The sequence below is a fragment of the Olea europaea genome, chromosome 15 (assembly GCF_002742605.1).
Source record: "Olea europaea var. sylvestris chromosome 15, O_europaea_v1, whole genome shotgun sequence".
Taxonomy (NCBI): Eukaryota; Viridiplantae; Streptophyta; class Magnoliopsida; order Lamiales; family Oleaceae; genus Olea; species Olea europaea.
The window spans coordinates 22,871,550-22,886,099 of NC_036251.1; the positions used below are offsets into that span (position 1 = coordinate 22,871,550).

Here is a 14,550-nt window from a genome sequence, read left to right on the forward strand (position 1 = left end):
CCAATTACCACAACGATAGGATTGGACAGGAAGGTACATATAAAAATAAATGAACAGATGAACATGAAAATTATGACGAAATAGGCCGAAGCTGAAGGCAATATTGGGCCCTCGTTTGACCCCAATACTCCCAATCAAATTATAACTCTTCTCTCTTATTATCAACCACATATTCTTCAATTAAATAACATTACACATAAACTCAAAAACTTTTCATTATTTACTCCAAAGCCTTTGACTCATTACCCAACACAACTGAACCCATTGGTTCACGAAAAAGCTCCAGCCCACCGCAACATTCTCTAAAAAATTACTAATCCTCTCATTATAATGTGGAATAATGAGAGCCAAACGGGGCGTTGATAGTGCCAATATTTCAAGTAACATAATTAAGAAAGAACTATTACATTAAATGCATAAAGTAACTTGATTACCAAACTTTACCCTTCTAATATTACTCTTTCTCGAGTTATTTTAGAAAGGGTGCAAGTAGAGTGGATGAATGGTGCAAAATTGGTCCTACTGGGTTGCAGTACTGTACATGACATGTTTAACACATTAGTATTTTGATTTTGTGGGCACTAGTAAAAGAAAGTACAATCCGAAGTTATTTGTGACACGAAATACGATCAAAGTTATCTTCTATGACACCGCCACATATATGTGTGTCCAAAATGTTGATTAATTTTTTTAAAATTCTTCATTGGAGCAGATGCTGTACACGGGAAATTTTGATCTTCTGTTGCATATTTTAAGGGCTAATCGTCTCTTTAAGAGGACTTTCAGACACTTCTTGACTGGCATCTGCTATGATCGAGGTTAGCATTTGGTGCTTTCTTTCTTCATGGGCTTTCCTCCTGTTCGATTCCAGGATGATAAGTAATGCTGTAACATCAGCGGGGCTAACACCACCTACTCTACTTGCTTGTCCTATCGTTCGTGGCCTGACCTGGAGCATACATCAGCATTTCAGAAATCAAATATCTTACACTACACAAGCATTTTTGCAACTGCGACCAAATCTTGACTACATTTGTGCTTGATTGTAGGCAATAAAATGATTTGTATCAGAAAAATGATCCTGGTTCTGCTAATAATTCTGAAGTAATAAATCATGACGGACATTTTCCAATCATGGCATACGCCATAGCATAATTATGGGAAACAAAAATGGCACCGCTGATAATAATGATGCGAGATACCTTGGACAGTTTCTCACGTGCTTCATGTGACAATGTCGTCGTTGCATAGTAATCAAGATCATCTGGAAGTCGTCTGTGTTGTTGATTAACCATCTACAGACAGAAACAGGATAAAGACATAAGATTAAGCCTATCATCCACCACACCACAAGATAGTATAACTAAGATCCATGGAATATTAGCCCTTCTGTGTGAACTTGAATTTGTTAATAGTTAATTATTGGGAGAATTTGTGGTTAACAAGTAGGGAAAGGTTATGGAGAAATGCAAAAAATGATTGTTTTTGGAGAATGTGTGATTGAAAATGAGTGGAGAAAAAGTGATTTTGAAAAAATCAGTTTCAAACAAGAGCTTAATATCCGTCTTGACTCCTAGTGTAACTGCTTGAATTATTGACTCTTAAGCCAATAATTCAAGCAGTTAAATTTTATGAATGTGACAAAACGATGGTAGATTGACGCGGATGCAATGGGAGTTATTTGGCCCATTTTGCATATAAAACACAGAGTGGTATGTTGATGTTTAGAACTCGCTCAATGTACAAAAACATTTTCAGAAGCACGCTTACTGTCTGACTCTTAAGGCCGTGTTTGGGAAACAGTATTAGACAAAACTAGACAGTGCAAAGGGGGGAAAAAGTTAAAGAATCTCTTTACTGTGTAGTCCAATCTGGCGCTGAAATCAAACATGCCCTAAATTTAACTATACGTCATGATGCTTCAATTATTTACCTGCTGAAGTTGGTTTTGCTGCCGTACAATGAAGCCTTCATACTTGATGTCAATCTCTACACATTCTTTGTCCATCCTAGATAGTAGATTATTCCCAAATCCATGCTTATCAAGAATTTTGTATTGCACATGTGGCTTCTTAAGAAGGCTTTCTAATGTTGATGAATCCCTCACTGGCTGACCAGACACCTCAGTGATTTCAGCAGTTAAATCTCCACCTGAAAGCAGACAAAAGGAGAGACTATGTTAAGATAGCTTAAGAAGGCTTTCCAAGTTTTACCAGATTCACCTATATTGTTTCACCTAGAACGCTGTGCATGACACATTTGGGAGAGGTTGGATGGGAACGAAAGAAGGGAGTCTGGTTACAAAAGTGGAGGATCCGGTATCTAAGCGATTTCGTAACCAGATGTTCTTTAGTTCTCTTTTCCCTTTTTTTCTATTTACTCAAACATAACTAATTTTAGGTGATTAGCTGTTTGTGGATTTTTAGTGATTATTGATGACATAATTTTCAACAAGTGTACCAAGATTTCTAGTTCCTGTGGCAGACACGCACAACTCATTAAAATGATATCAACTATCATAAGAAGGCAACAATTTCTATGTGGATATTGAGCATCCAAGATTTTCCGATCCACATACTTTAATAATTCCTACCACTTCTGATTTAACATACAAAACATCATCGGTATATCTTGCGGAAGATGACATCGAAAACTATAGATCAGTTCTTTCAAACAAAAAGGAAATGATCAACCTGAAATCCTGGTTGTCTTAATTCTCTGTTTCTCTTCTAAAATCCGTGCCTTCTTGTCCAAGTAGATTTTCCAGCGCCTATCATCTATTAAACCAATATCACGTCCCAGAGGTGTGAGGCGGTTGTCAGCATTATCAGAACGAAGAAACAAACGGTGTTCTGAGTGGCTGAAAGATAATATATTTTAAGTAACTAAAAGGCACATTCTTTTAAAGATAAACAATGGACAATCCCTTTTATAGTCAAAAGTAAGAATGAATAAATCAAAGTAGCTAGTATGAATTTAGAAGGGTTTTGTGCATCAAGGATTCACATAAGCTAATACACGTGTCCCATACCAGTCCACGGATATAAACATGAGTACTTAAATTGTACTTACCTGGTTAACATGCGATAAGGCTCTCTAAGGTCCTTTGTCACCAGATCATCAATCAAAGTCCCTATATAACTGGTTTCCCTCTCAAGAACTATCACGGATTTACCAGCCGAATGCCTGGCAGCATTAATACCAGAAACAATTCCCTGTCAAAAAAGAAAATATTGGAAAGGATTATCCCTGGCAGAGAACAAACCATTACGGTATCCTCCATAAAAATTATGAATCTCAACTTGCTAATTTTCTCAAAATATGAACACCTGTGCAGCAGCTTCTTCATATCCAGTTGTTCCATTTATTTGACCAGAGAAAAATAGTCCTTCAATTTTCTTAGTCATGAGGGACGGAAAACACTGGTGTGCTGGAAAGTAGTCATACTCTACAGCATAAGCAGGCCTCAACATTGAACAATTTTCAAGACCAGGTAACGTTCTCAAGAGTGGCAGTTGTAGTCTCTCTGGTAAACCAGTAGAGAACCCCTACAGGATAAGCAGATGATGATGGTTTAACAGTCACAGATATGTTAATAATACAAATGTCAAATTCATATTTCCCCTGGCAGTGCGACCAAACATTTTCAAAATAATAGCACAAACATCATTCACATACTAGATTTGGAATCCCCGCCATGTAAAAGATTGCAATTTTGCAGATACTCAAGAGAGCTTTGGATAACAATATACATTTTTACATTCACCTGTACTTTTACCTTAACCAACTCATGTCTAGACTAATAACAGCTTCCAACTTCAACCCCATTACACAATATAATACTCACATTATATGAAACAGGAAAGGCCCTCAATGTGTTACTTTTAAATAAGCAAACACTTTAGTCAGATTATCGGTTCTGATATTTAGTGCACTTTTATTTGGATATGAAGCTTATTAGTTTCCATATTAGCAAATTCAAGATATTATGAGCTATAAATTTCTAAAGAAGTTCTTTCAAAAAAAAATTAAAACATAGATAAATTATCAGAGAACAGTAAAAGAAAGAAAAATATATGTGAGCTATCGAAGGCTTAGATCAACTGAGAAAAGTTTACATAGTTCTCCATTAGAAACATATCCACCTGTAGTGCCATGCAAATCAAAGAAATTGCAATAGAGACCAAAAGGTAAGGCTTCAGAAACCTGCACGTAGAGTTCAGGGACACTCCGACCCTCTGGTTCAAGAAATATTTGATGCGACTCTTTATCCTGAAATCTTACAATCTAGATAGCACAAAATGTTAACTGTATCAGGAAAAAGCAAGAAGAAAATTTGGAACACGGATGAAAATTAGATGAGGACGCAAATTCATGGTACGTACAGACAGACAGATAGTCGGATAGATAGATAGATGGACTGGTAGATTGACATATATAGAGAGGTATACAAAACCATACCTTGTCTTCAATGGAGGGGCAGTATCGAGGTCCCTTGGCTTCCACCCATCCTCCATAAGTGGGGGTCTCATGCAAGTTATCTTTAATTAATTGATGAGTGCTCTTTGTAGTGCGTGTAAGATAGCAGCACATCTGTTCTCGTTCAAGATGGTAATCAGGATCATAACTGAACCAGTTAACCTGTTCATCAATGAGACAATTAATACCATTAGTATAAAAGGATCCGTTTCCCACAAGTTTTGATTAAAATAAGACCAGCAGAAGCAGAAAAGATCATAAAAAGCCATATCTAGGGTTATGAAAAGCCTCATACAATGTCAAAGTGTGGAACCAGGCTGCCTGACTACTCATTATTCAATATGCATGCCACTGGCTTAGCAATGTTCAGCAACATGAAAGTAACTTGGGTCTTTGAGCAATTTTTTTATTTTATTTTATTTTATTTTATTGTGTGTTCTCTATTGTGCCTCGCATTCAGAAACAGGACACTGAGTAAACATAATAATTTCGCATTATAAAATTATTCCAGGGCCACAGGATAGGACTGATTGGCTAATATTTCTAAATTTAATTTTGGTTTACTCTCTCTCAAACCATAGTAATATTATTTTAATGAAATCTTTTATTTCTCTGTTTAAGAAAAACTAGCAGAAGCAGAAAGGTTATGTTCATGTAACTGCTACTTAAACTACGTATTGAATTGAACGGCATGACCTCTTCATCTCCGTGTTGAGGCTCCAATCCTGAGAAATCTACTGTACGACAATCAACACGCGCAGGGGTTCCAGTTTTTAGCCGGTCAGTTTCAAATCCAAGCTGCTGCAAGTATTCTGTTAGACCATGTGAAGCTGATTCACCAGCTCGTCCTGCAGGCATTGAAGTTTTGCCAACCCAAATTTTCCCGCTCATGAAAGTACCGGTAGTAAGAACTACAGAAGGTGCGTAGAAATTCATGCCAAAAAATGTACAGACACCTTCCACATTGTCATTCTTCCCTACCAACATGTCTGTCACCATTGCTTCCCTTATAGACAGGTTTGGCGTACTGAAAAAGGGACTGCTGGTTAGAAAATGGTAGTCATTTTTTAAAAGAAAATTCAAGGTAATGACTGCAAGAAGCATCTCAGCCAAAATGGTGGTATAAAATGACTGTATAATTTTGCATCGCAAGTTCTTATACAAGTATATATAATTAGTCATTTCATAATATTTGCACCACAAAGAAAGTCATGTAAAATAGTCTGGAATTTGATCCTTGCACCAATTCAGAACTAACTGAGCCCAAAAGATTCAGTAGAAGTGGAAGTATCCAATGCTCCTTCAGCAATTCAAATCTGTGGTTATCTATTTATCCATTTTAATAAGAAGCAAAGTTTTATTAATAATATAGATAAATAGATTCTTCTAACCGTGAATGAATAAAAAAAAAGTAAAATCCTTAAACTCCCTAGATGTAGAAGTCCATAAAGAAGAAAGAAAATTCGCTCTGTCCCATAAATCCCCAAGCAGCTATACTATTCCTATAATTTTTGAATTCATGTTCGAACAACCCAATATACGGCTAAAACCACATGTTCCTACAAGAATCACCATCTCGAGAAAAACTATTTTTCCATAATTAGTATGCCGTAACTTTCGGGAATACTCAATTCAAAACCAGCTTCTAATTACAAGCTGTACCACAGAAATCTAATGACGTCACAGTGTAAGAATAAGTGATAATAGTTTAAGTTTTCCTCTTACACATAAAACGAGAAAGGGGTATGAAGACTCTCTCTTAAAACTTTAGCAAGATTTCAAAATGAAATCAAAAGGTTCCAATAATAGATAACTCGGAAACTCAACTACAGTTTAGGAATAGTAATTGCAAGAGAGTACTCCAGGGATCCAACTCCCACAATCTTCTATCAAAATACATGAGGCTTTAGAGACAACTCTCAAGAATGGATAGCAACGAAGATGAATCCAATATCGTATCCCTAAAATCTCAACGAAATTGAAAATTCTAGGCCATAGAGTTATTTTGAGAAATCAAACAAAGTAAGTGGGAATGTTTTTCAAGGCCAAGACTTTGTAAAACTAAAGGAGCAATAGCCTCTGCAAATATCTTCACAGAATCTTATTCTGTCTCTTGTCCTGACATGCCATTAGTGAACCAAATGAAAAAAGGAAACCTTTGGCATGTACTCATTTTTCTTAAACCTCACAATAACACCAAATGAAGTGTACAAGTTGATTACTTTATCTTAAGCCAACTGATTTACCTCCAACACAAACACTAGTTTGCCAGGTTAACAATCACCAATACTATTGCAATCCAATTAATCTCTAAACATCAACAGACATGTAAAAGTTACAATGTTCCGCTTAGAGTTAGAGAGACTGGAGAAGGAATTTTCAACTTATTCCATGAAAGTTAGGTGTCAAACAAATATGTTTGTCTATGGATCGTAATTAAGCGAAACATTTGCTTTTTAGCATTTGGACTGCGGCCAAAAAAATAAAAAATTGAATAATGCTATAGTTACAGATTTTATTCATCCTAATGGCCTGTAACATATATCATCCATAAAGGACAACCAATATTGACTAGCCATTATAAGATGATGCAGAAATAATGAAGCCTGAAGGTGCACCTGAATAAAATTATGGCCCAGAATCTAAATTAAAGGTTCGACATTTGAATATTTTCGTGCTCTTTTACAAATCTGGAAAGAAGCAGGTAGTAGATGCGTTACGCATTAAGAAAGAACATCAGAGCCAAAAAAAAAAAAAAAGAAAGAAAGAAAGAAAGAAAGGCTAGAAATCTTAACAAGTTAAAGTTGGAAACTCAAACTTATCTGACAAAAAAAGCTTCAAATGCATATATAACTTCACGAAATGAGAAACTAAAGACAACTATATAGAGGATATCTGTAACTCCTAAACGACCCAACATATTTTACTTCATTGTTGTCTACATCCTTTAAACATCAAAATGAGAATAGTGGCACCAGCAGGAATACGGAGTTTCATAAGTCAGAGACCTTTCTAAATGGAAGTTAGAAATTTAAAGACAGAAAAATCATTTTAGGAGCAAACTAGTGTTCATTACAATATACATCTAGATAACATTTGCAGACACATCATGCTGAAGTGTAGAACCACAAAACTCAAATGTGGAAACAAATATTTCTACAGGATCCACAGTAAACTTGCCTTTCCAAAATCTTCTTCATTTCCGAAGCATACTCCCTTTTATCAGTTTGAGCACGCAGTGCCCTAACAGCAGGGCCTCTTGAGATATTGAGGACGCGCTTTTGCAAATAACACCTGAAGTCTGAACATATTATGGCCAGTCCTGTGCCGAAAACAAAAAATAAAAATACAAAATACAAAAGACATTTTCTTAACCATCAATAGGTCAATAAATTAGAACCAATGCCCAAATACGATCAAATAAAAAATGGTCTAGCATATTGGAAAAAATAAAACAATTTCCCTTAATATATGTTATCTTATAAGATAGTAAGCGAAAATGTTTAGTGCCAGATGATTGTCACAGTCAAAAAAGTGGATCTTCTGCAGGTAGGCCATGGCTTCCCATAGCATATGGAGTATGTTCTCAAAAGCCAGATGAATTCAGTTCCTGACTTCAGTGCCAAATCACCATGTTATACAGAAAGAACAGTAGAGAAATATATTATGCTAGTCTATTCGAATATCTAGTCAAGCATAAAAATATTGTATTCTGTTCTTTCTATTCACCCGGTAAAATTTAAATGCCCAATCTCAGTGGACGCATGAAGTAGAAAACTTAAAAACCATATACAGATATGTAAATAAACATAAGTACATAAATATGCATGCATACATCGACTATATAGATACAGAAACAAATATATCCCAATGTGTGTATGTTTGCGCATGTTTGTGTGTTAAGAGATAAACAACACTCTTCCCATTTACTATTATGGTAAACATGTAGGACATTTAGCCCATGCTTGGTGTAGATAAAAATCAGATTATTAATAGATTTTGATATGGTCAAAATTAATTGTTGATTTTAAATTAGATTTTTATCAACTATTTAATTTACACCAAACAGGGGCTTAGGGTCATAGATTATCAGGTATCCCTTGTACAAATTGAAGTGATAACTAAATGTGATCCATCGTCGTAACAATCATTGAAACAGTACATAAATGACATATCATATGAACTAAGCACAATTTATGCACACAGATGAGATATTTTTTTCATCATTCAATGTCTAAATCGTGCTTCAGAAAATAATCTTCACAAATCTGAATCACATTGGCATCGTCAAGCAAATTAAAAGCGAGTTCAGTCGTGATAGTAAAACAAATCTATAAAACAATAAGAATTGTTCAAAAGGAAACTCAACATTTACATGGTTATAGGAGTGCCGAACACATCATAAATGTTAAGAGAATGATAAATGTTAAGATGAACATCTGTACAGTGATCCTTGAAGTGTCCAAGAATGCAAAAGCATGGTCAAAACTAAGGAGGCCAGTAGAAAATATAGTCAACTTAGCACTCATATCCCACTTAGTTCTGACATCAATGTCAGCAAATTACAGCTAGCATATATACCAGGTCTCAGTTGAGATTACCTATCAGCTACCTTTCCAATTTCACCACCAAGCGCATCCACTTCATGGACGAGTTGAGACTTTGCAGGCCCACCCACTGCCGGATTGCAAGGCTGCATTTAACTCCACTTAGCAGAAACTCTAAGCAAAATTTCAAGCATATTTTAAAAGTAATCTATCATGACAAGGAACTCAGTAACTGATTTTGATGCAATCCATTTGAAAAGAAGAAAAGAAATTTTAGAACTTCAGTTGGTTCTGGCTCGGTCCTTTGGACCTTAGATGATTCACACTTCAGAGCCTGATAACTAACTCTAAACTGAAGTAACAATATAACAACTTCAACTTGCTTTTTATCTTATATCTTGATTTTACTTCACGTTCATTTAATTGGTATATTATATTTCCTTTTTTATTCCACAAAACTATAGCGCAAGAACCCTGGTCCTTTACTTTAATCAACAAGGCTGCTTTCCTTGCTAACTGTTATCGAAGATTGCACTGCCAGGTGAGATACGATCCCCTTTCGTCAAGGAAAGAAGTCCAATAGCAGCTGATCTTAGCTTTGAGTGGTTTTAAGCAGTATCTAGAAACTAAGCTTTGAAGCTTTGGCCTGGAATGGAATCTAGGAAAGGTCTTACACATGTGTATGAAATAAATCGTGTGAATATCAACAAATTCTTGAGCTCTAAATTATGCAGACCAAAGATATTTGGTCTCCAATTTTGGACTATATCTCCAGGATTGCTGCCTTACCCACCAGAAGCCACAATGACTTTCAATCCAGGCACCAAAGATGGTGGGTACCATCCCCATCTCTCTTCACCACCACCACCCTCCCCACCTCTATGCACCCTTTGAATTCTTCACCACTGGTATTCTTTACAAACTAAAATTAGGAGAAAATCACAAAGCAAGCATACATGGTTCACTTGCAGTAAAAAGTTTGTTTCTCTGTCTCAATCATGGGCGATGAGAGTTTAACTTCATTGTGTGTAAAGACCTGAACCTCATGCCCAAGTTGTTATATCATAGGTATTGTCAACTTTGGAGGGCATCTAGCCATCTTACTCCTCACGAATTTCCATATCATCTCCCAAGATTCGAATCAAAGACCTCTGCTTTATGAAATACTTAAGTTAAATCCTTGTATCAAATTTTACAAAAAACTTAAGTTGAAAAAGAGGGAAGAAGGTCGGACGTCTTCCCAAAGCAAACAGTATGTATGATATAACAGTTGGGAGGCCTGGGTCATCACAAAAAAGCGTCAATTCGTATCAGGATTCAACTTATATCTCTTATAAAGTAGAGGTCATATGTTTGAATCCTAAAGACACAATTAAAATTCGTGAGGAATAAGATAGGTAAGACTCTCCTAAAGCGGAGAGTACGTATGATATAACGGTTTGGGCACGAGACTCGAGTCGTTACAAAAAATGGGCTTTTTTGTTTTGTAACAACCTGAGCCTCGTACCCAAACCATTATATCATACGTCCTCCCAAAGCGGACAATACGTATAATATAATGACTTGGCATGAGGTCCAGATGAGACTGAATGAAGGTCCTCTTACTGAAAACTATATTCGTGGAGATAAAGATCCAAAAGTTGCGATTTAAATAGATATGTCAAAGAAATCCCAGCTTCTCTTCTCAAATGATTATCCACCGAAATTATCATGTCAGACAATGTTGTAAAACCCTTTGATAACATAAACCAAAAACACATTTAAGCAAAGAAATGATAATCTTCACAACTAAAAAGTATAATAACAAAAAGACCTAAATCTTCATCAATTTACCTGCCATGCAATGCGGTCAATATTGAGCGTGAGAAGAAGTGTTTTTGCCCCTATACGAGCAGATGAAAGGGCAGCTTCACAGCCTGCATGCCCCCCTCCGACAACAATCACATCATATCTTTCATTTGAAGCGTCACTGTGCTTATCCCAGTCTGCAGAGTATTTATAATCAAGAAATAGGATTTCACAATTCGTTCTTAAAATTCAGCTTATAGAAGCTCTCCAGAGATGAGAAAACAGATTTAATTCTCGCTTTTTCTGGGAACAATAAAATGTAAATATCGCTACTCCTTTTTTCGATTTATTTTATAAGATCAAAGTAAGAAAAAGTGAGAGTATTAAAATTTGTTTGCTCTCTGGGTCATAAATGTAAAATTACAATTGACTATTGAATTTTAGTTCTGCATAATTCTAGAAACAAAGTTCAGAATCAAAAAAGAGGTGCAGTTCATTATCTCGAAGAATCAAAATAGATATAAAAAATGTAAATAAATAATTTTGCATTCCCACTTTTTAAAGTTTTTAGAGCTACAATTCGTCCCTTTTATTCAGTTTTACTAATTATCAGCCAAAATTCGAAAATCTAACTTTGGGACTGTCTTTGTATGGATATATATAAGCATAAAATAAGATTCCAAATTCCCTCGCGTTATTAAAAAGGAAAAAGAACAAAAGAAAAAGGCATAAGCTTCCCTGTTGATGAATGACAATGCCACTGGAAAAGAAAAGGATAAAAATTGTACCTTGTGAGGTGGTGGAGGCAGAGATGCTAAAGCGACGACGTGGTGCTTCCTGACGGGAGACGAAGAAACCCCTGCGACCGTGAAAGCGCAGTCTCAGGCGACACTTCAGTAACTGAGGCCGTTGCTTGGCAGACGAAAGAGGGGGAAGCAGAGAAGAAGGAACGGAAAATTGGGAGACGATTCGTGTAAGATGAAGTGATAAAGTAGTCGCCATTTTTGCAGGGATATGAGAACTCGGCGAATTTTCAGACAATCAGCAAAAGCGTTAGCAGCAGTAGCGGTGCCAGTGTGCCATCGCACACGAGGATTGTGCGGGCGGCACTAGGCAGGGGTAGAATCAAGAAATAATTAATTAAAATGGCAATTAGCACAAAAAGTCCCACTCTTACAATCTTATTGTGCAAAATATCCCTATCTTTTATTTTTTGACATTTTCACCTTCAGCTTTCACCTTTCATTGCACAAAAGGTCATTTTCATCCATTTTTTAATAAAACTGTGATTTTACTCTCGTATTCAAATAAAACAAAAAAATATATAAATTACCAACTGCAATTAAAGTCCTTAAATTTTTAAAAAATTACAAAAAAAGTCATAAATTCTCCACCACTATCACTTTTCCGACCTACCAAGCTGCCACATATAGATCCACATAGTACCACCTTTCGGCCACTATGCCCATCGGACTCCACTACCACCAATCTCTCCTCACTCCCCTACCGTGCTCCCACATACAAATTTGAAAGAGCACTTAGGACCCCACCAATTTTGGTCAGATAGCTCTCGTGCATGCATCGTGCCTATAGAGAGTTTTGGACCAATTGAAATGGTTGAGGGGATAATTTGTTCGATTAGATTCATACCCATTGTCGTTTGGGTTTATTGATGGTTCGATTGATGCCAATTTGGGGATTTGGTGTTTTGGGATGCATGAATTGAAGGAGAAGAGTTTGGCAAAATGGACGTCGACACTACCAAATGTTCTAGTATTACAACAAAATGATTTGAGGTAGTTTTGATTAACGTGAGCCATGTATAAGTTCGTCAAGACGAGGGCTAATTGTTGGTGGTGGTGTGTGACCGTAGATGGCGTCAAAAGTGGGATTGCCATGAAGGGTTGTATACGGCAGTTTGGTATTTTAGGCTGTAAATGTGATTGTTTCGAACAGATTGGTGACCAATACTATAGAAGAGAATGTTAGGGAGAATGAGCCAAGGCTGGAGGTGGTGGAGTCCGACAAGTGTTGTAGCTAAAAGGTGGTGCTATGTGGATCTATAGGTAGCGGTTTCGTGGGGTTGTGAAGTGGTGGTTGTGGAGAATTTAGGACTTATCTGTAATGATTTGAAAATTTGTGGACTATGATTACAATTAGTTATTTATTTATTTATTTATTTTTGTTTTATTTGAATAGGATGATAAAATCATTATCTTATTGAAAAAAGGGATGAAAAAAGACATTTTGCACAATGAAATGTAAGGATGAAAATGTCGAAAAAAAGATATGGACGTTTTGCACAATAACATTAAAAGGTAGGGATCTTTTGTGCTAATTACCCTTAATTAAAATTAATTTGGAGGAACTTTAAATGGATTGGATATTGATCGAATTTATTTATATTTGATTCGATTCAATAAAATTAATTCATAGATTCGATCCATTTATCCAACAAATATTTGATTGATAAATTTATATCAGATTTGCTATGTTATCGGATATTCAATCCCATAATCCGATTCGAAATATTTTACTCATATTCTTTTTTTATTGGATATATTAATTTATATCAAGTTTGAGATTCTGCATTTTAGTCATATAATATAATACAAGTTTCAAAATGAAAAATATATATATGAAACAAATTATGCAATAATATAAAAAATATATTATACTATTCGATTAACTTATATCCATATTTGCTCCATTTAATTTACGGATTATCGAATTCATATTCAAATTGGAATCTTGATTAGATAATCAATTTGAGACCCTAAATCAATCTCCATTAGTTAATTCATCGAATTCGGATTAAAATCCAATCCATTTGATGTCCCTAAATATAGCACAAAACTTCGGCTCAATTTGAACCAGGGTAAATTTCAACACTTTGATTTTTGTTAAAAATAGATTTTTAGTAAATTTTGATAAAAGTTAATGATATTTCTTTTTAAAAAGTTCATAAAAATTATAAATCGTAAAAAATATGTGATTAAAAATGAATTTGAGAAAAAAAGATGGTCGAATAGAAGTTTCATGCGTCTAACATAATACTCGTGTCACCAACCACCATTAGACGTGTTCATGTCTCTCGCCTTTTATGATATATATATATTGAAATGTTAAATTACCATTTAACACTAACATGATCTCGTGGATTCAACGAATCAAACGGATAAGTTTCATGAAACTAAGAAAATTTCCTTTATTCAAATTTCTAGATGAAAGTTAGTGTCATTATTTGATTGTTATGATTAAAGAAAAATTTTGGGACATTTTGGCTCCTTCCATTTGACATTATGTAACTACTCAATGTTCAAATAACCATTTAATGCTAATGCATAACATGTGGGAGCAAAACTTTTACCAGAATGATGACTAGGTTCAAGTCTTTTTTGGAGAAGGGCGAAATCCTTTTATTCCGTTTCCAAAACAAAAATTACAAAAGATTAAAAAAGTTCAAATATGTTATGAATGATAAGTTCATTATGGTTTACAAGTGAATGAGAATTGTACCCCTACATCCCTAAAAATTATAAACTTTGTATTCCTAATTTTGCCCTATAAATAAGGACTTTGGTTCTGAATAAAATACACACAAGTCTATTGACTTCTCTCTATACTCTTTTCTTTTCATAACACATTATTAACACGATAACTTAGTTTTTCAAAGTTTAGTTATCTTTTTAAGTATAAATATTTATTACATGTACTAAAATTAATTTAGTGGCAT

The 14,550-nt window shown here is 35.2% G+C and overlaps 1 protein-coding gene across 4 annotated transcripts in view; it reads right to left on the reverse strand.

Annotated features, from left to right (window-relative positions):
• Nucleotides 1-303: 303 nt before the first annotated feature.
• The window catches only part of LOC111410517 (tRNA uridine 5-carboxymethylaminomethyl modification enzyme MnmG), an 80,054-nt gene continuing 65,807 nt past the window's right edge, over nucleotides 304-14,550 (reverse strand). Inside the window, exons 1-13 of one of the 4 annotated variants that reach the window (XM_023040893.1) lie at nucleotides 11,603-11,916; nucleotides 10,860-11,011; nucleotides 9,081-9,172; nucleotides 7,660-7,773; nucleotides 5,176-5,506; nucleotides 4,462-4,641; nucleotides 4,207-4,287; nucleotides 3,330-3,548; nucleotides 3,073-3,215; nucleotides 2,694-2,860; nucleotides 1,934-2,151; nucleotides 1,203-1,295; nucleotides 304-949 (exon numbers count right to left, since the gene is read on the reverse strand). In XM_023040893.1, coding sequence (XP_022896661.1) covers nucleotides 752-949; nucleotides 1,203-1,295; nucleotides 1,934-2,151; nucleotides 2,694-2,860; nucleotides 3,073-3,215; nucleotides 3,330-3,548; nucleotides 4,207-4,287; nucleotides 4,462-4,641; nucleotides 5,176-5,506; nucleotides 7,660-7,773; nucleotides 9,081-9,172; nucleotides 10,860-11,011; nucleotides 11,603-11,816 — 2,202 coding nt within the window. In that variant the 5' untranslated portion in view covers nucleotides 11,817-11,916 and the 3' untranslated portion in view covers nucleotides 304-751. Of the gene's footprint in view, nucleotides 950-1,202; nucleotides 1,296-1,933; nucleotides 2,152-2,693; nucleotides 2,861-3,072; nucleotides 3,216-3,329; nucleotides 3,549-4,206; nucleotides 4,288-4,461; nucleotides 4,642-5,175; nucleotides 5,507-7,659; nucleotides 7,774-9,080; nucleotides 9,201-10,859; nucleotides 11,012-11,602; nucleotides 11,917-14,550 lie in introns of those variants that run through there. The other 3 variants (XM_023040894.1, XM_023040896.1, XM_023040897.1) reach the window with 3 other exon arrangements.